Source organism: Embiotoca jacksoni, unplaced genomic scaffold, assembly GCF_022577435.1.
Source record: "Embiotoca jacksoni isolate LCO1_2020_lvr unplaced genomic scaffold, fEmbJac1.0.p SCAF_18, whole genome shotgun sequence".
Classification (NCBI taxonomy): Eukaryota; Metazoa; Chordata; class Actinopteri; family Embiotocidae; genus Embiotoca; species Embiotoca jacksoni.
Window position 1 is genome coordinate 1,800,089 of NW_027185318.1, and position 19,962 is coordinate 1,820,050.

The window sequence follows — 19,962 nt, forward strand, 5'->3', positions numbered from 1 at the left end:
TGGGTATGTGTAAGACCTGATGTCGGTATCTTCCAGCTGTCCATGCTTCTGTACCAGAGGAAATCTCACTGAGATAAGAATAAGAGCTCCTAATCGTTAAGGACTTTCTCTTTATTGATATAAAAGTGCAGGCACTATAAGAAATGTAGAACATCTCTGTCTTCAAGTAAGATCAGTGTTAATGTTGTTCTCCTCCAACATCTGGCTGCGTTTTGGACTCTGCTTTACCTCAGGATAAGGTCCTCAGGACCTCGTTTAAACTTCTGTGGACGTTGGCAGGCTGGGAGGCGGCGCACTCGCTCAGGCTCGGTCCCATCTGGGCGTAAAGGGCTTGGCACAGGTTGGCGGTAGCACCCCTGACGCTGCCGCCCCGGCCGTGAATGGTGCCGCTGTGGGTGGAGGTGCCCAGGAGGTGCCACAGCAAGGGCAGCGCTTTCTGCTCCACCATCTGGGGCTTGCGAGGGTAGAGCTCCGTGACGAGATCTGGACATATAGAGAATGAGAAAATGACAAGATGGAGTCGGATAAATCGGTGCAAAGGCTGTGGTCGCTCCCGGTGTTCAGAAATACGGCGCCGGACGTACCTGCGACCTTTTCGATGAGGTCCACCTTTGCTTTGCCGCTTAAAAACTGAGCCTTGGTGCAGAAAGGCTGAAGAAGAAGTATGTTGTCTGTAATGGAGACAAAAAAAAAAATGACGTGAAATAGAGACCACCAAACTTCACCTCAGTAAAACTATCTGAATTCTTGAAACGAGTACCGAGATTCAGGATAAGTGCATTAACAGCGCCAATAGCAGCAGAGTAGATGGCGTTGTTCTTAGAGTTGAGGTGATTGTCCACAATTGCTGGGACCAGGATGTTGACCACTTGGGACAAGTTGTCCTTCAGCAGGTGGGTGATTTTCTGGAGAGACTCCAGAGCGTAGAGGTTGACCTTGCTGTTGGACTCCTGCAGCCTCGCTTTGAAGGCATCAAACACCTGAAAGAAGGACGAACAGCATGAAGAGAAAAAAACACACCGCTGGCTTTTCATTTTGAAACTGAATTGTATGATTATAACTGAGAACCATCAAAAATTACATAAAGAAATAGTGATGGAATTTGAGATAAAATATAAATATGATATAAATATATAAATACAAGTACTAACCGGGAAAATACTATTGATGACCATGTTGGGGTTGTGTTGGCAGTCGGCCACCAGCTGGTCGATGCCCTTGATCCTCTCTCTGAAGTCCTTTGAACCCAGCAGACCTGAGATCTGCGTGATGTACTCAGTTTTGTCTGCAATACTCTGCGTCTGAGATCTACAGCTGTAATGGCTATTGGACTCCCTGTAGAGGATTCAAAATACATCAAATGGTTTAGTTGAGATAACTTTTCTTGTCCGTGTGTATTATGTAGTTTGTAAAAGCTAAAGCTCTCGATGCTCGATGTGGAGTTCAAGCGGTGGCTTCGTTGTCCAACTTGATATCTGCACCCACCTGTTGGTCTGGTTGAGAGACTCCCTGTTGAGAGACGAGGCCCTGACGGTACCGCTGCCTGGGAGGGAGCGTCGGCCCCTGGCTGACTGAGTGTCTTGGGGCATCTCACCGAGACCCTAGAAAACCCAACAATCTGCAGGTTGGATCGCAGTATTTGACTTCTAGCGTGCCAGTAAACACAAACCAACGCTGTACCTTGGTCTTGAGAGCGAAGACGGTTTCTCTGACAGTCTGCAGGTCTTTGGTTGGGATGTATTTCTCCAGGTTCTTGTCAAAGTCGGGGTGAGCGGAGAGCGACAGCAGCATTCGACGGCCAAAGTACCTGCGGGACGAACCGGTGTCAACTCAAGACTTAAAATGCCAAAATAACTGCGTTGTGGCTCTTCAGCACTAATTTCCTTTTTGGGCCCAAAAGTAAACAGGAAAGCAAAAGAAACAACTTTTTATTTTCTAAGCGTTCCAAATACTAATCTGGTTTTAGGGTCAAGCATCAACCACAGTGTAGAATCGTACTTTTCTGCTCTAAAATGTCCTTTATTTTACCTCCGTTATATTTAGTAGTTAGTTTGTTGGCCCAATTACAAGTAAAATATTAATGCTCTCAAAGTGAGCCAAAACAAAAGTTCCCCGTTTGCCTATAAACATAAATGAGGTTGTAAAATGTGTAAATGCAGCAACACGAAGGGTTTCTTCGTACCTGGCTTCCTGTGAACAGTCTTGTGTGAGTTTGATGACGGCAGGTAAAATTCTGTCAGTGAGATCTTTCCCCCCCGACAGGAGACGAGCAGCCCCGACCTTCTCCGCCACATCGGCCAGATGTTGAGCAGCGCATTTTCTCACCACCGGATTGAGGTGACTGTCGGCGGAGGAGAAACCAATTCAGCAATCGAAGTGAGCAAAAGTATTTTCACAATTCAAAGTTTGGTGAAACTTTTGGTTTTGGTGTTTATTATTCTAACCCGAGTCCTCCAGTGAGTAAAGCGTTGATGCTGCGGGTGGGGGTGCAGTGCTGCACCATGCAGTCCAGTGCTGCAGCCACGTCCTGCCTGATGAAGGCGTTGCTCTCCCCCGCCTTCTGCAGCAAAGCCTTGACTGTCCCCTCCAGCTCCTGGTCCATCGCCCTCTGCAGGTGTGTGTACAGCTCACCCAACGTACACACCGCGACCCTGGACACGCTCGACCGCAGGTTCTTCACCTACAAGTAGCCAAGCAATATGGGAAATTACCAACACTGACAAATGACATTAATGTGTAAACTGAGATATTTGCAGACCGACACAGCACGATGTCAAAAATAACGTGGGAGTGTTATACAACAAACGATATTACCTCTTGAATTAGAGACAGGCAAACATCGTGCAGCCTGCCCTGAAGTGTGTCTGAGTGGTAGTGGGCCAGAGAGCGCAGGAACGTCAGACCCTCGATCTTCTTCTCCCTGAATCCAAATAATAATAGTAGAAATAAAAGAAATGGTAGCCATTATCTGACAAAACTCTACTTTGTTGAGTTGCTGTTAAATATAAAGCGTGCCGAGATGTCTATAAAACGATATCTATTTTCTGTAAACGGGATATTTTTCAATCTTTAGAAATTCCACATTTTTCTAAATTTGAAAAAAAAGTGGAAACATTGGATTTGAGTCGTCAGCATGATGGATTGAGTTTTTCTCACCAGTCCTCAGAGTTTAGCAGGTTGAAACTCTGAGTCAGCGCCAGGTCGGGCTTTGAAAATGGACACAGCTCCAGAGGCTCGGAGAGGTTCTTCTTGGGGCCCGTGGTACCGGGGGACAGCTCATCTGAAAAGCCCGTTGGACACCACAGATTGGATCTCATGTTACATCTGTATCAGTCTGACAGCAGACGGCGTGTGTGGGCGGCGGTGCAGTAACACGAGGTTGTCAAAACAAAGCATTGTGGCACATTACCCGACGCAAACATCTTCTTTACCCACGCTCTGTCGGCTCTGACGGTCTAATTAATGTTCCGGTGTTTTCTATCAACAAAGGCCTGTTAAAGCTCTGCTTCATCTATTTATAATGCAGCTGGATTTTGTTAAATTCCAAGCAGAGTTGAGACAAACTAAGAAATAACAGAGAGCAACATGATGCACATTCACAGTGACATTTCTGAACGTCTCAGGTTTTTAGATCCACTGACCTGAACTGTGGGACATTGAGGGTCTGGTTCTGCTGAGGCTCGGCGCCCTCCTGAGACGGGATGCATTTTTTGGGTTGGGGGGCACCGTAGGCGGGCTCGGGTGGTGGGGTGGGGTGAAGCACATTTCTGGGCTTTGGGGTCCCAGTGGACTGACAGGATTGGCGGGACTGATGGGGGACTCGTCGGACAGGTGGTCCGCTTTAGGGGAGGTCAGCGGGCTGCCGTTCAGATGGAGATCTACGACGGAGGAGATCGACGTTTCAATTTGTTCATGTTGTCCTAAAGAGGATCTTTAAGAATCCTTAAACTCCACGTCACAAAGAAATCTGAATTTCAATCCAAATAAAACATCTGGTTAAGGTTTCTGAAACGGTCTCTTGCCTTTGATGATTAACACTCGATTCTCCTCTGTAGGCGAATCCGACAACATCTGTCTGACACGGTGGCGAATCTTGTCCCGAGCTTGGTCCCCTTCAGTGAACTGACCATCCAGCTGATCCAGATGCTGCAACCAGGACTTATCCCGGCCGAGCCTCGCGTTCTTCCCCCTCCCCTGCACATGCATCGGCAGAAAAATAACACGAGGTGAGACTTTGGTAACTGGAAACTTTTTATGATTCACCGATGGATAAAGTGTGACTAACCTTAACCTCATCTGGTCGCGGGCTGTCGTCACCATCGAGGTGACTGCTAGACACAGCACGGCCTGCTGAGGGGTCCGCGGGGGGTTTGGCCACCAAATCACCCTGCTCAAGTGACAAGGTGCCTCCTGGACGGCTGGAGGACACTGTAGTGCCAAACATGCCTACGAAGCATGAAGGGGGCGGGGGAGGGGGGGTATTTGTAGATAACTCGGTGGATACCACAGGCTGAACTGATTAATAACTCAGTAGTAAGATCGACTTGGTTTTTAACAGTGATCATTAATGGGAGAAGTGACTCATGGTCTGTTCAGATGTGCAGAGACTGACCTCTTCCAATCACTCCTTCAGGCACGTCTGTGCCTGGTGAGTTTCTACTGCTGCCGTGACTCTGGGACCCTACAGATCAGAGCAGAGGGATAGTGATTGATTTAATGAAATGTTTTTCGGTGTGTGGAGGAGAAAGCTCCGCCTGCTTTACAACGCTGACTCACCTTTGACAGGCTTCAGAGCTCTGACTGACTCGCGGAAAGCCGATTTGGTCAGCGGAGGGGACGGTCCCGTCGTCTCCTCCTCGGTTCTGATTGCTCCGTTGGAGTAGGTGACTCTCTGTCCAACAACACCCACTTCAGATGACAGTTCGTTATTCTGGGGCAACGCTGGAAAAAGCGAAAAAAAGAAGAAGATGTAAATAAGATGCAAGAAGATGCAAAGAATTGATCCAAACCATTTCAACCCTGTTGGACCTTGAAGGCTGCTGAAGTCCATGGACACAGAAGACCTCAGTTTTGCAGAAGGCACTCTTGCAATGCGAGGTTTCATTCCTGAAGAGGCGGAGCTTCTGGGACTGTTGACAGATGCGACAAGTGAGAAATGATGCTGAGAAACTGTTTAACACGGCTCAACACATCATCAACACGACACCAGACGAGTCCCAGGTTACCACGGCTCGAACCCGTCAGCAAGTCTGAGACAACGTTCAGTTAACGGAAGCTAGAGTTGATATAAATATGGCTCCTAACATAATAAAACATGTTTGTCCTTATCAATACTCTGATTTTGGCAACCAAATCAGATCATTTAGTGAACTGAAGTAATTTATGGTAGAAGTACCATGAGCTCATCACTATTCTGTTTAAATCACATGGCAGGCACGAGCAATGGACACAAAATAGAGCTCCTGTACCTGGTTTTGATGCCATTGAAGCTGGAGTTGGCGACTGAGCTCAGGCTGGAAAGACCACTTTCACTAACCGAGCTGGTGAGCACAGGAGAGGTGTGTGATGGCGAGTCCAGAACCAGGTCCGCCCTCACAGCCGAGTCAGGGCTGTCTGGATCTGGACTACTAAGGCTCACTTTGGCCCTCTTCTTGGCAGCACTGCTGCGCAATGAGCGCAGGGACTTCAGCATCTGAGGGCAACACGGAAAATTAGCCGATATCAGCATGAGAAGAGCAACAACTTAATTTCAACATCCTGGACTTCCAAATATGACTCTGCTCATGCAGACAGTAAAGCAGACCGTTTTGCTGACCTCCTGCATGTCCAGAGGATCATCCTCCTGGAGATCCTGCGCTGCGTTGACGTCGTCGGGGTCCGGATGAAGGTTCTTGTCCTGCTGCTGGTTCTGAGGGCTGCCAGGAGGGACCACGGGTGAGACGGAGAGGGTCGCCCTGGTGCTGCTCAGAGCCCGCCGGAACGACGAAGTGGAAGAAGAACTCACGAGGGCGGCGCGAAGAGGTCGGGGGGAGCGTCTGCTCGAGAGGTCTCCTTGGAAACGAAAGAAAAGTGTAAGCGAAAAATCAAAATGAAGGCCATAAGATTTTTACATTCCACAGACAAAACAGCCTCATGTGGACTGGTGTGCTTTTTTTTCCTAGATTACCCTTCGCTGTGCCTGCGGTGTCTCTCCAGGGGCTGCTTTCACGCCGATGAGGGCTGATCTCTCTCTTGTAGGGCCAGGTGTTGGACATGGAGAGGGAGGAGTCCGCATGGCGGCGGGACATTGTTGGGGTGAGCATGCCCCCCGGGAGTGCAGCCAGCGGGTAGGAGGGCAGAAGGAAGGAGCCGGATGTGGTCGGGTTTGAGGGGAGGGAAAATGTTCGCTCGACGCTGGGGTTCCTTGAGAGCGTACGGTCTTTGGGTTCCCCTGTGAGACAACGCATTCATACATCAGACCCACCAAAGACTTACAGTCAGCATGTTTTAGATAAGGTTCATGGCCGGCTAAATACAGCTTTAAATGTGACTCAACTTCTTTGATAATTGTTGAAAAATGTACAGTTAAATTAAAATGAGCAAATCTTGTGAGAGAGCGACTCCTTACCAGCATCTGGGTCAGAGAACGTAGTGGTTTTAAAGATATCAGGGTCCAAGTTGAGGCTTCCACTTCTTCTGAGGTGTGCAGGAGACTCTCTTCTTCTGGAGGACTGGAGCTTCTGTGGCTCAGCAAAACCTGCATGAACAATATATTTGGACTAAAAACCCAACAGAGAGGCAAAATACTGGAACAGTAACTAACGTGACTCAACAATCCCTCCGTATCCCATAATTACAGCGTGCCAACTTTTTCATTTTCATATTTGATCTGGTGTAATAAACAGGGAGACATTTATAATGGTAGGAAATTGATTTTTAGTGCTTTTTCCCAAGATGCTCTGAAACTTTTATTTATAATACAAGATTTTATTGCCTGATCCAGACTGTGTCACTGAACACATGTTCATGTCTAACAAAGTCACAAAACTTTCCTGAACTTTCGTCTGTGATAGTTCTTCTTGTACAGTCCATAAATTCAGATTTAATTAAATAAACAGGTCTTGACTTCTCAACTCATCTTAACTGGTTAAATACTTCCGGTTAACTGAGCAGAAAGTGTAAAAAGTTATTTATTATTATTAATATTATTTATTCCACGTTATACGTTAATGCAAATCAGGTTTCCAGATTATGATCACAGCAAAGAAAACTCACTAAGGTAACGTCAGGCATGACGTATTTAAATATTTTGGCCTCGTAATCTTCATTTGAGGATTACCACCAGCATGTGTCCAGGTTATATAAGAAGTGGCAGCAGCATTGGAAGTGAAGTCTAATCCCTCTGCAAGCAGCCAGACTCAAACAGCAAATGGATGAAGAAAATAAAATCCAACAGAAAGTACATTAATATGAGAAATAACGTAACATTTTCAAAACACAACATCCTGACAACGCACAAGAGCAGCAACACCAGGTCAGACTTTAAAAAGGTTGAATTTCTGAGCGCATCCTTCACGTAAAGAAAACGTAACCGTAACTAAGTGGTATGTTGTAATAGGCTCTACTGGCAAGGCATGACACTCGTGTGCCGAGCATCTTGCAACTGTACTGATCCCGGGACATGTGGATGCTAATCCAATTTAAAAGCTGCTCTAAATTGAGTCAAGCTACACAACCAGTTAACTACACTTGGCGCATCATATGCAATTAATGGGAGTCTTGGTACTTACTGAAACTGGGGATGTAGGCCTCTGGCCTCCTGGACAAGGGAAGAAATTCCTCACGGGTCACCTATGAATGGAAATTTATAACAGGATGAAGTTGAAATAATGTAAAACAATCCTTAAACATAACAAGGGCCTCGGTGTAATTCCATCCAGTGGCCTGAACAAAGGAACGCAGACACAGACAGACGAGAGACATTTCCTTTTAGCTGGATCTTCTCCGACTGTAAAAGACAGCTCACAAATATAATGTTCTCATTGTCACGGCAAACCTTGTTCAAATATCATTAAATAAAAGTATGACAGAAGTTTTTGCATCAGTTCATGCCCCTCGGCCTCCATTAAGTCCCCGTCGTTCACAACGTGATCAACACTCGCGGCGGAGCACTTGGTGTAATTGCAATCAACAGGCGAGCGGTGAATAAGCCGCATAACCCCGGCGATATTAACAATTATGTTTCACCCCCTCCAGTTAGTGTGCGGGTTGGTAATGGGGTTGCTGGGAAACGGACACTGCTGTAAACAGACGGTTTTTCATACGGAGGCTCTGAGCTGGATAATATTTATCATAAAACAAAGCTATGCATCACGATCAATGGACAATATATATGTATATATATATATATATATGTATATACATATACATATATATATATATATATATATATATGTATATACATATACATATATATATATATCTTTTTTTTTTTTTTTTTTACCTGATGTCCCACATTTTCTCTTTTAACCAAACATTTTAGCTGGTTGACTGTAAATGTCAAAACAGTAGATGTTGTGGTGACATTGTGCAGGAAAATGAGTCATCTGCTGTATTTCTTCCAGGAATAGTGTCAGTAGAGTTTACTTATCATCTCACTCTAAATCAAGAATTGGGGGCCGACATACTTAGGAATGAAATTCTGCTTTCACCCAGAAACAAATAAAAAAACAACAACAACAAGAAAATGAAGAACAACAGGCTTTACGGGGTGTTTTAGTAGTCGATGCTCCGTATTAAAAGGGGGAATCATTTCTTATGTGCTGCTCTCCCTCCATACTTACTGCACCATAAGAGATATTTTTAGTTTTTTTCTCCCAAAGTGAGTTGAATGAGGCACTGACAGGATTTCCGAAGTCTCTTAGGACTGTTGCATTCAGGTGTGACTCACCTAGAGTCCAAATTTATCAGATGACATTAAAAGGTATCTTTACCATCCCCCTGTGTGACCTACGCACTTCTCCACCGATTGGGGGGTAAACCAACATGACAAGCCCGGCCCGGCCCGCCGAGATGCTCGATATTTTCAAAGTAAATATGAAATCATTCTGCGGCTCCTGAAACCTCCGTAGGAGCAGCCAACAAACGGCTGATTAAGACCTCATTTACTGAGTGTGTTGTTGAAGTCTCCTCAAACGAAGAGGTAAGTACGCCCTTTTGAATCAACAGCGGATTTCACTCATGTCGATCGTTGACAACGGAAAAAGGTCCAAATTTCCATCTGTCATCCGGGTAAACTAACCTTTAATACACCAGAACATTCCTGTGAGCTGCACGTCTTATTTGGACAGCGAATCACACGGGTACTAAAAATACTCACGAGAACAGTGAGCGTTATCCAAATGGCTTAATTATCTCTGGAGATAAATGTGAATGTGCCAGTGATGATGGGGCCCCCACCTGTTCGGACCACTTCCCGTTGGGCGTGCTGCCTTGCTGCTGCTGGTCGTTCTCCGTGGACGAGGAGCTCGACATCTCCCACGGGAGTTTGTTCTTCCCTTTCCCCGCGCTGACGATCCTCCTCTGAAGCGGGAGGTCATCGGTGAGGGAGCCCAAGCTGCCGTAGCCGTGCAGCCGCTCGCGGTCCGGCTCGGTCCGGTGGCTCCTGGCGCTGCCCGCCCGCCCTCCGTTCATCACCCAGTCCAGGTCGGCCCCGGAGCCGTGCTGCGGCGAGCCCCGCTGCCCCGGCTTGGGCACCACCAGGCCGTACTCCACCACCCCCTCCGACGACAGCTTCGGCAGGACGTGCCTCGCTCGTCTCGCCTGCACGGCCGCCATCAGACCCTCCGCGTCCTCGTTGAGCTCCACCATGTCCACGGCTTTCATCAGAGGCTGCTTCTTCCCCACGTCGAGGCAATAGTCGAAAACGGCAAACAGCTCGAGGGCAGCGTGGCGGACCTTCTTCTTACCGTCCGCCAGGTACGGCGCAACCTCGAAACACAGCTTGGGGATGTTGAAGTCCTTCCTCGGATGAGAGAGCATAGCTGCCGTGACGACGTTGAGGACGTCTTCCCGAACCCTCGAATTCTTGTGTTTCAAGTGGCCGACGACGTGATCCAGCACCCGTTGCGGCGCCACGGCGTTCATCAGCTGGCGAAACACGTTCAGGTACTCGTGCCTGGTGACGGTGCGCGTGTCCCCGAGGGCCTTCAGGGCCACGAAGACTATGTGTTTGAAATATCGGTCCACACCGGCGTCTAACTTCTGAATGAGTAAGTTCAAAACTTGTAAAGTGCCGTACAGCACTTTGAAATTACTGTCATCCAGAAGTCGAGGAAGAAAATTGATGAACTCGTCGATACTAGCGGGCGGTACTGATTTCATGTCCACTTCTGAGAGGATGCGTTTGAGCTTTTCTACCCCATTTGTGCGGTTTTGGTAATTTTTCAGGTCCAGGAGCTGCTCGTTTAACTCCTGAGTGATGAATCCAGGTATCATTATTATTATTATTATTATTATTATCGGTGGTGGCTCCTTAATGGACGTGGTCAAATTTGAGAATCCAAGGAAACAAACGGGATCCCGCGAGGACGATGATGTTCCTCCTCTTCACTTCTTGATTTTTCATCCTGGAAGCTGCTGGAGATGGGAGGACACAAAAAAAAAAAAAAAAACTGTCCAGGTTTATCAAGCTGTGAAAGAAAAACAACAACAAAAAATATTAAAACAGCTGACAGCTAGAATTTATCAAAACATCTGATCAACACGTCATTAACAGCGCGATCGATGGTGATGATGATGATGATGATGATGGTGATGATGGTGATGAACCACTTGTGGATCACAGCATATAATCCTGAACCGGTGCACGTTACATGATCTCCTGCCTCTCCGCAACACGTCTCACCGTTAAGTGTCTCAACACGAGTCCGGTTCCAGGCGACCAAACCCCGCATTTCACGGGCACGTTCACCGATTCATGACCGTTAAAGCAGCCGAATTACTGCGGGAACAGCTAACCGCAACGCCGCCGCTAAGCTAACTCCGCTAACATTTGTCGGCAGGTGAAGCTCGAATCTGACAACAAACAAACAAACAAACAAAACAACTTAAAAACAAGAAGGAGAAGAAACGGAACCTCGCATTATCCCTCCCGGTACGAAACTATCTGCCGTTACGTCGTCCAAAATGTCCGCGTCATCCTGTGGCTCCGGTTCTCTGAGTGCTGCTGCGCCGTCCGGAGTTCAATGTTTGGAAGCTGCGCGAGAAGAGGCGCGCGCGCACACACACACACGCGCGCGCGCGCGCACACACACACACACGCGCGCGCGCACACACACACATACACGTATATGGACACGCGCGCGCGCACATTGAGGGAGCAAAATGGCGAATACATGTCGCAAACGGAGCGCTTCCATGGTGACGCGGATCCGGAGGCTCCTCCCCCCGGCTCCGGTAAACCCCTCCCCCGGCTCCGGTGAACCCCCCCCCCCCCCCCCCCCCCCCCCCACACCGGGAGGACAACCGTGACGGGAAACAGACTTTAGTGACTTCATTTAAATCGTTTTGTGCAGGTATGAAGGAGTTTAATATGAATATATAAAATAAAAATAGAAACGCATTTATACGAACAAATACATACAATTAGTGTAAAAGTTGGTTATATATGCTGGTTGTACATTTATGCAATTTGTTTTTTTAAAGCAATACATTTGGATATGTTTATATGTTTCTATTAAGATATATCGAGCCTTTTAAGTATATTTCGCCAATAATAAGTTATATTTTACTTTTACTGAAGGCGTTTAGAATTTATATGGGTAATGAGGTATGTTTTTATATTTCTTAATTGCCTTTTTCTTTCCATCCATCCATCTATCTATTTATCTCTCTAAATTGTTTATAGTATAAACTCACTAATACGTGTGAATGTTGTTTTTTTTTTTTTCTCAAAAAAGGTCAGTAAAATAATGTTGTTTTTTTAATGTCCTCTACAAACACAGCTAAAGTTCATATCACTATAACGCAGTTTGTTGTTGTTGTTGTTGTTGTTGTTTATCGCCGGCTGACGTCAACGTTGCGCTTCCTTTGTAAATAACCATAAATGTGATTTTATTTTGAAGGCAGGCGGAAGTGGGTGCGCTGTCCCGGTAGCGCGTCATGACCGGAGCTGAGTCGCTCCGTGGCTCGGCTGGCTGGCTGCAGGTTGTTTTCCTGGTTCCCGCTCGTCGCCGCTGAACGCCGCCGCTGCAGAACCCAGTGATCCCGGCGGCTCCTCCACGGACGATCGTTACAGGTGAGTCCGTCTCCGTCCGACCGGAGAAGACGTCGCCTGGAGGCTCGTCACGTCACGTTGCGTCTCGTCAGCCATGTTGCTGTTGATCAATCGATGATGCAGCCTGTTTATTTTTAGCAGCTAACCCGCGCTGACTGCAGCGCGGCGGGACAGGAACATGCTCCGTGTGTTTACTGGACTCCCAACATTTTGTTTTTGTTGACGACACGATGCTGCCACGAGCTGCAGACATGATCAAATCCGGGCGGGTTTGTTTTGCAGCCAAAGTCACGCTGTCGGTGGGTTTTACTTCGGCTAGCGGGTTAGCCCCCTGCTTATTAAAGCTAAGAGCTAGCCGGGTTGTTGTGTTTTATTTTGTTTTTTAGGGATCTGAACACATGTTCTGTTCAATGATGAAGCCGAGGCCTCCTAGTCAACACTGGGTTACATAAAGCATGTCGGCGGCAGCTGTCGGTGAACCTGGTCGAGTTCCTCGCTGCGGTTCGTTGGTGTCAGAAGATCACACTTCTTCAGAAGATCACGCTCCTTCAGAAGATCTTCAGAAGATCATGCTCCTTCAGAAGATCACGCTTCTTCAGAAGATCACGCTCCTTCAGAAGATCTTCAGAAGATCATGCTCCTTCAGAAGATCACGCTTCTTCAGAAGATCACGCTCCTTCAGAAGATCTTCAGAAGATCATGCTCCTTCAGAAGATCACGCTTCTTCAGAAGATCTTCAGAAGATCACGCTCCTTCAGAAGATCACGCTTCTTCAGAAGATCTTCAGAAGATCATGCTCCTTCAGAAGATCACGCTTCTTCAGAAGATCTTGATGTAACCTGGATGATTTCCAGTATTCACGAGCACCCCCCCCTCTGGTTGTTGACGACATCTGACGTCACTTCCTCACTAACCATTTTTATTTTTTATTTTTTATGTGTGTTAAATGTTAACGCTGATTCTGTGGGTTTCCCGCTCTCAGATGGACCAGCAGGACCAGTCCTATATGTTTGCAAGTTTGACCCGGCCTCACTCGGAGCAGCTGCTGCAAGGCCTCCAGCTCTTGCGGCAGGACCACGAACTATGTGACATTGTCCTGCGCGTGGGTGACGCCAAGATCCACGCCCACAAAGTAGTGTTGGCCAGCATCAGTCCGTACTTCAAGGCCATGTTCACGGGTAACCTCTCCGAGAAGGAGACGTCCGAGGTTGAATTCCAGTGCGTCGACGAGACCGCCCTGCAGGTATGCGCAGATCCACCCGGACCCTTCAGACTACGACTGGTGAAACGCTGTGACACTTGTTTGTTATTTGTTTTTTGACTCTTCCAGGCCATCGTTGAATATGCGTACACCGGCACGGTGTTTATCTCCCAGGAAACGGTGGAATCTCTGCTGCCGGCTGCCAACTTGCTGCAGGTGAAGCTGGTGCTGAAGGAGTGCTGCTCCTTCCTGGAGAGCCAGCTGGATGCCGGAAACTGCATCGGCATCTCCCGCTTCGCAGAGACGTACGGCTGCCACGACCTGTGCCTGGCCGCCACCAAGTTCATCTGCGAGAACTTTGAGGAAGTTTGTCAGACGGAGGAGTTTTTTGAACTGACGCGGGCCGAGCTGGACGAAATCGTGTCCAACGACTGCCTTAAGGTGGTGACGGAGGAGACCGTGTTCTACGCGCTGGAGTCGTGGATCAAATACGACGTGACGGAGCGGCAGCAGCATCTGGCTCAGCTGCTGCACTGCGTCCGCCTCCCGCTGCTCAGCGTCAAGTTCCTCACTCGCCTGTACGAAGCCAACCACCTCATCCGGGACGACCACGCCTGCAAGCACCTCCTCAACGAGGCCCTCAAATATCATTTCATGCCCGAGCACCGGCTGTCCTATCAGACCGTGTTGTCGGCACGGCCCCGGTGCGCGCCGAAGGTGCTGCTCGCCGTGGGAGGCAAAGCTGGACTGTTTGCCACGTTGGAAAGGTAATAAAGCACCGGGACTACCGCGCCTTTGAGAAGGCGCGTTACTTACTTTGTGTTTGAACTCTATCTGTGTTTAATTTGATGCATTTTATCGTCTCGTGCGTTTTATGTTTCTTGTGTATCTCATTTCTTTTCTATGTTTTTAAATGTTCCTTTATGTCAAACACCGCACGTAATTCTCTCGCGTTGAAGCACTTTGAGCTGCATTTCTTGTATGAAATAATAATATTATTAATGCGAATAATGTGTAAATAATAATTACACCGACTTTTCCAACGATTTTTATTTCACTCCGTTATCTCTTCTCTTCCAGCATGGAAATGTATTTCCCCCAGACGGACTCGTGGATCGGACTCGCCCCGCTCAGCGTACCCCGGTATGAGTTCGGCGTGGCCATGTTGGACCACAGGGTTTACGTGGTGGGGGGCATCGCCACGCACATGAGGCAAAGCATCAGCTATCGAAGACACGAGAGCACGGTGGAAAGCTGGGACCCGGAAAGCAACACGTGGTCCTCGGTGGAGCGCATGGCCGAGTGTCGCAGCACGCTCGGGGTGGTGGTCCTGGCCGGAGAGCTGTACGCCCTGGGGGGGTACGACGGCCAGTACTACCTCCAGTCCGTGGAGAAGTACATCCCCAAGTTGAAGGAGTGGCAACCCGTGGCGCCCATGACCAAGTCCCGCAGCTGCTTTGCCACGGCGGTGCTGGACGGCATGGTGTATGCTATTGGAGGCTATGGCCCCGCACATATGAACAGGTAACACCCCCCCCCCCCACCCCCCCCGGGAGGATAAAAGCATGTTGCCTGGTTGTGTTTTTGTTTTTCTATTTCTATCCACGTGGACCATTAAACACAGAACCAAACTAAATATTGAAGATATAAATTGTGAATAGTCCATCCCTGAATAATTTGGACAGTTTACGAAGGGTCCACAAACGTGTGTCTTTACCAACGGGTGACGGTTCTGCTCGTTTTTTCTTTCAATGTATGACACACTACGGCTCTCTCCTTTTCTTTTCTTATTTTTTTTTTGGTTCCTACAGATGACACCAGTAACAAAAGGTTATGATGCTCTACCAAACTTTTTATTTTTTTATTTTGAATAGTCTTTGATCTCATGAATAAGCTTTGAAGCTCTTGTTCAGACCTGCTAACTGGCCGGTCTCGCTCTCTCAGGGTCTTGTTAGTTATTTAATAGAACTGGCAATCAAGTGCAGGATATCAAGTGTTGCTGAGAAAATGGCCGGGGGCTCGTTAATGACTGAAGAGTCATCGCTGATGTTTCATTGCCTGTGTGTTACTTTGGATCACCAGAGAGCAAGTGTCCCTGTTGCTCGTTTCCTTGACGCCTGAAACCCTTCAGGAGAATGTGTTTGGACAGAGAATCTTTGGGGGCTATTTTTTATTTTTTTATTTCCCTTCTCCCCTGTGGCTTGTACTCTATGCATACTGCAAAACAGTTTTGTGTGAGAGATGTTTCCTTTTGAATTAAACTCTTCTTGTCTGTAGCTTGAAATCAGCGCCTATGACAGAAAATTCAGTGCATTTGTGAATTTGCATGTGGAAAAAAAAAAGTTTCCCGTTTTTGATTTATCAAACAAAATTCTCCAAACATGGCCCCTTCCCCAAAAATATAACCTGATATCATATTTCTGTAATTTATTTGGATCAGAGCGATCACAAACTATAAAGAATATTTGACAGATGTCGAGAAGTATTTCTGTTAACTGACCGAGGACATCTAATCATTCAAGGTCGAACAGAGGTGAACTCTGACCTGTGAATGGAAAGGTCAGTTATGGCAGTTATTAGGAACGGTTGGAGAAAAGTTGTAGAAATAGACATTTTAAAAGCTGGTCTGGCTGAACTGACGCTCGTTAGCGACGGTGTGTTTTGTTAATTTTGTGGCTTCTGCTTCGCAGCGTGGAGCGGTACGACCCCAGCAAGGATGCCTGGGAAATGGTAGCCCCCATGGCAGACAAGAGGATCAACTTCGGCGTAGGCGTCATGCTCGGCTTCATATTCGTGGTGGGAGGACACAATGGGGTGTCGCACCTGTCCAGCATCGAGAGGTACGATCCGCATAAGAACCAGTGGACGGCCTGCCGACCCATGAACGAACCTCGTACTGGTGAGTGTCCGTCAGACTTCATAAAAACGTGTGTGCGAGTCCAGTTAATGCCCGGTTTTCAAGAGGAGGTGGCAGGTGTGATTTACTCCATCCAGGATGATGTGACGCCTGCGGTTGTGATTGTTTTGCAGGTGTGGGCTCGGCCATTGTGGACAACTACCTCTACGTGGTAGGAGGTCACTCGGGGTCATCGTACCTGAACACTGTCCAGCGCTATGACCCGATCTCGGACAGCTGGTTGGACTCGAGCGGCATGATGTATTGCCGCTGTAACTTTGGTCTGACTGCCCTTTGACCCATGGCCCAGCCGGCTCGGACCCACTGAAAGAACTTAGACACAAAGACGTTTCTTTTTTTGTTGTCTCCTCCTCCTTCCTTCCCCCACATTCATCCTCCAGGTGCAGACGAGCAAAGCTGCACACCGCCGTGAACACGGGAGAGCCTGCTGGGTGGATGGATGTGTCGGGGTGAGTCGGCTGGCTGGAGGGGGAAGGGAAGGGGGGGCTGGGGGGTTGGCAGTCATGGCTGCAGAGATGAGGAAGATGAGGAAGAGCGGCTCTAAAGAGAGGAAGATGTTTGGACGGCTGTTGTCACAAAACCGCGGAGACGACCGCTCCACTGCTGCTGGACCACAACGATGACTTTGAGCCATGTCCCAGAGGATTGTGGGAAAAATCTGGTCACTTATGTTTCAAACTTCTGTCATGTTTGTAGACATTGTGTTTTTGTTTTTTTTTTTGTTGTTCCCGTCATGTCATTAATTCTGTTTGAAACCTAAATCTTTTTTGTTTTTTTTCTCATTTCCCTGCTGCAACCAGAACTTGTTCACATTTTGTAGAACACCGCAGTGTGTGTGTGTGTGTGTGTGTGTGTGTGTGTGTGTGTGTGTGTGTGTGTGTGTGTGTGTGTGTGGTACGTGCATGTCAGATAGGACCGTTTGTTTTGTTACGTGTCTGCGTGCAGAGCTGATGTTCGGCGACGCAGCTGTTCTGCATCCAAATCAGTGCTTCACAAAAAAAATAGAGAAAAGTTGGAATCTTTATATTTTCTTAAAAAGGGCTGCCTTTCTCTCGTGTAAATAATCTAAAATGAAATATATAGATATGAATATATCCTCTAGTGCATTGCCTGTAAATGTTTTTCTGCACTGGGTCACGTGTGTGTGTGTGTGTGTGTGTGTGTGTGTGTGTGTGTGTGTGTGTGTGTGTGTGTGTGTGTGTGTGTGTAGTTTGATTCCCAGGGCCGCTGTAGAGGTGGATGATGAATTCTCCTCCGAGTGTTTGCCACTAGTCTCTGCTTCATCCTCTGAGCCATTTAGAAAAAAAACAAAAAGAAAAAAAAAAAGTATCTCCATGTTCTCGCTTCGATTACATCTTTCTAAGGTCAGGTCATGCACTTGTTACTCTTCACAATAGTTGAAATCGACCTTGGCCCCCTTTTCACCCTTTGGTCTGTACACAATACTAACTGGTGCTATACTTAGGATTCAGGATTCAGCTGTTTGTCTGTGTTGCCTCACACAGTTAGGTCGACCTCTGTTCGACCTCTGCTACATTATTGCGTTAGCTGTCAGTTATTTGCTGTGGTGTGCATTTAAATGCAAAAGATCCTAATGGCCCCTAAACATGCAATAAAATAAAAATCCTACTGAAAGGGAAGCCTGTGGTTGGACAACCGCAAACTTCTACCCTCATATTTCCTAAAAGCCTGAAGATTAGCACTATGTTTTATTACATTTTTATGTCCTGCTATTTTAAAATATATCTCATGTAACGTTCCCCCTTCCTTCATATTAGCACTGTTGAAGGCTACCAGCATGCTTTTGTTGACGTCTGTTGCCAGTAATACCAGTAATACCATCACTCTTGGCTCTAAACGAGATTTTTTTCTGCCTGTGATTGACAGGTCTGACACCTGCTCCGGGTCTGGCTTGCAAGCTCAGGTTTGAGATAATCTGTTCACGGCTTCATGTCAAGTGCCAAAAATGTTGTCTTTTTAAAATCATTCACACGACCAGCGCTAGAAAACGACTCCCCCGGTGTGCCACAGCTGAAAGATTTCCTTCTCATCCTTTAATTGCTCGCGTTACATTCTTCCATGTGGTCCTACGGAGGTGGGTGATGAAGCACCGAGGGCCGTGCGAGCCGGCTCGGGTCCAGTTGCCGCGGTCACCAGCCCTGGCAGAGAAACACGAGTGGTGTGAGACTCCAGGCTGGATGAGGGTGTCGCTCTCTGACGACACATCAAGCAATGCACAGCAATAGGAGGGCGGTGGGAGGGGGGAGGGGGGGGTGCTGGACCGGGCCGAGCCGAGCCGAGCCGGGCCGAGCCTCGGTGTGCTCCGTCTAGTTGAGTCGCTGTTCACGTTGGAGTTGCTTTGTGCACTGACGTTTGCACACAAGTGGAAACTTTAACCAAGCTCTGCATTGCACTTACCAAACTATTTGATATATATTGTAATTTGTACATATGTTTTGATTTAAGCTAACGGCATTTAGAAAATGCAATAAGATTTCTGTTCCCTCTGCGGATGATGATGATGATGATGATGATGATGATGATGTTGATGTGTTTTGTGTGTGTGTCTCTTTTTAAAAAGCCAAGGCATCTCATATTGCTGTAACAGAACCCCCCACATGGCACGTCTGTCTATTCACACTGTCGCCCGGTAATGTGGACGTCTAATGAAACTTCTGAAAGGTACCATTGACGTCGCCACAACCTACCGGGCATCTCCGTGTTGTCTTTTTCGTTGTGCATGCTGGTTCATTTGCACAATGTGTTTTTTATTTTTTTTTTATTTAGGATGGATTTTAAATACACCTTAAAAGAGAGAAATCCAGCTGTTGTTCACTACATGCGAGTCTTGTGAACGCTACACAGATGTGCTCTTTCACTTTGCCCTTGCCTACTCTGAACTTCATGTGCTAGATGAGAACTTAAATGTCATCTTGCCTTTTGCATATTGGTCAGGGTGTCACTGGTGAGACTTTCGGTTTGTTGCAGATTGTGTGTATCACCACGACGATTACTTTCCTTTTGAATTTCTGGTTTATTTTAAGAGTAATGCACAAAGCAAACCCAGTTTGTATTTCTGTAAAATATGTCATTTCATTTTTAAAATGACATGAATGACTATTTTTGTATTTATAATTTGTTTATGTTCTGTAACCTAATTGTTTTTGTTTTTTTCTGTCTTATTGTAATATATTTTTGTCACTTTACCACCGCAGCACAGATCACGCAGGCGTAATTGTGTGCTGCCGCCATGATTCATCGAGCGTCACTGTTATGTACGATGTTGTGATTTCCGAGGCTCATGCTCACCGCTACTTTCATGAATTTTGGGAGAGAGGCTGATGAAAATCTGCAAACGTGAAATCTGCAAAAAGAAAGCGATGTTGAAATTTGAGTTTGTACGCATTTTTATTATGGCCTAACCAATGTCATGTTTTGCCACCACTCTCACCAAAGTGCTTGTACACAGAAAGCAGATGGATGACTTAACACCTGGTCGGCAACAGGCTGCCGCTCCGTTTGTGTCCGAGAGAGAAGAACTCCTTTTGAAACTGATGTCAATGTTAGCCAAAATGACCACTCTGCTTC

General features: G+C 47.1%; 2 protein-coding genes and 1 long non-coding RNA gene across 11 annotated transcripts; 2 read left to right on the top strand and 1 right to left on the bottom strand.

Moving 5' to 3' along the window:
- Positions 1-229: 229 nt before the first annotated feature.
- On the bottom strand, positions 230-11,212 carry LOC138199773 (TOG array regulator of axonemal microtubules protein 1). 8 transcript variants are annotated; one of them, XM_069151976.1, is made up of 23 exons: positions 10,886-11,212; positions 9,439-10,670; positions 7,770-7,830; positions 6,608-6,736; positions 6,167-6,430; positions 5,816-6,051; positions 5,469-5,692; positions 5,029-5,129; positions 4,777-4,941; positions 4,613-4,681; positions 4,286-4,446; positions 4,023-4,194; positions 3,642-3,878; positions 3,157-3,280; positions 2,815-2,920; positions 2,445-2,680; positions 2,183-2,341; positions 1,681-1,807; positions 1,486-1,601; positions 1,152-1,335; positions 761-980; positions 585-671; positions 230-483 (listed from the first exon to the last, which is right to left on the bottom strand). In XM_069151976.1, exons 2-23 carry the CDS (start codon positions 10,474-10,476, stop codon positions 230-232), a joined length of 4,470 nt encoding a protein of 1,489 aa, XP_069008077.1. In that variant the 5' UTR covers positions 10,477-10,670; positions 10,886-11,212. The 8 variants fall into 8 exon arrangements, with proteins under 8 accessions (XP_069008077.1, XP_069008075.1, XP_069008076.1 ...); XM_069151974.1 differs by having other exon boundaries at positions 4,777-5,129; XM_069151975.1 differs by having other exon boundaries at positions 301-671.
- On the top strand, positions 2,285-7,116 carry LOC138199774 (uncharacterized). The gene is made up of 4 exons (XR_011178369.1): positions 2,285-2,376; positions 4,056-4,226; positions 4,786-6,071; positions 6,162-7,116. It is a non-coding gene; the product is annotated as an uncharacterized lncRNA (long non-coding RNA).
- A 901-nt stretch (positions 11,213-12,113) lies between the features above and the next one.
- Positions 12,114-16,839, top strand: LOC138199775 (kelch-like protein 28). Of its 2 annotated transcripts, none has more exons than XM_069151978.1 (6): positions 12,114-12,277; positions 13,239-13,499; positions 13,587-14,224; positions 14,538-14,981; positions 16,148-16,356; positions 16,488-16,839. In XM_069151978.1, exons 2-6 carry the CDS (start codon positions 13,239-13,241, stop codon positions 16,649-16,651), a joined length of 1,716 nt encoding a protein of 571 aa, XP_069008079.1. In that variant the 5' UTR covers positions 12,114-12,277; the 3' UTR covers positions 16,652-16,839. The 2 variants fall into 2 exon arrangements, with proteins under 2 accessions (XP_069008079.1, XP_069008078.1); XM_069151977.1 differs by lacking the exon at positions 12,114-12,277 and adding an exon at positions 12,435-12,555.
- The last annotated feature ends 3,123 nt before the right edge of the window (positions 16,840-19,962 follow it).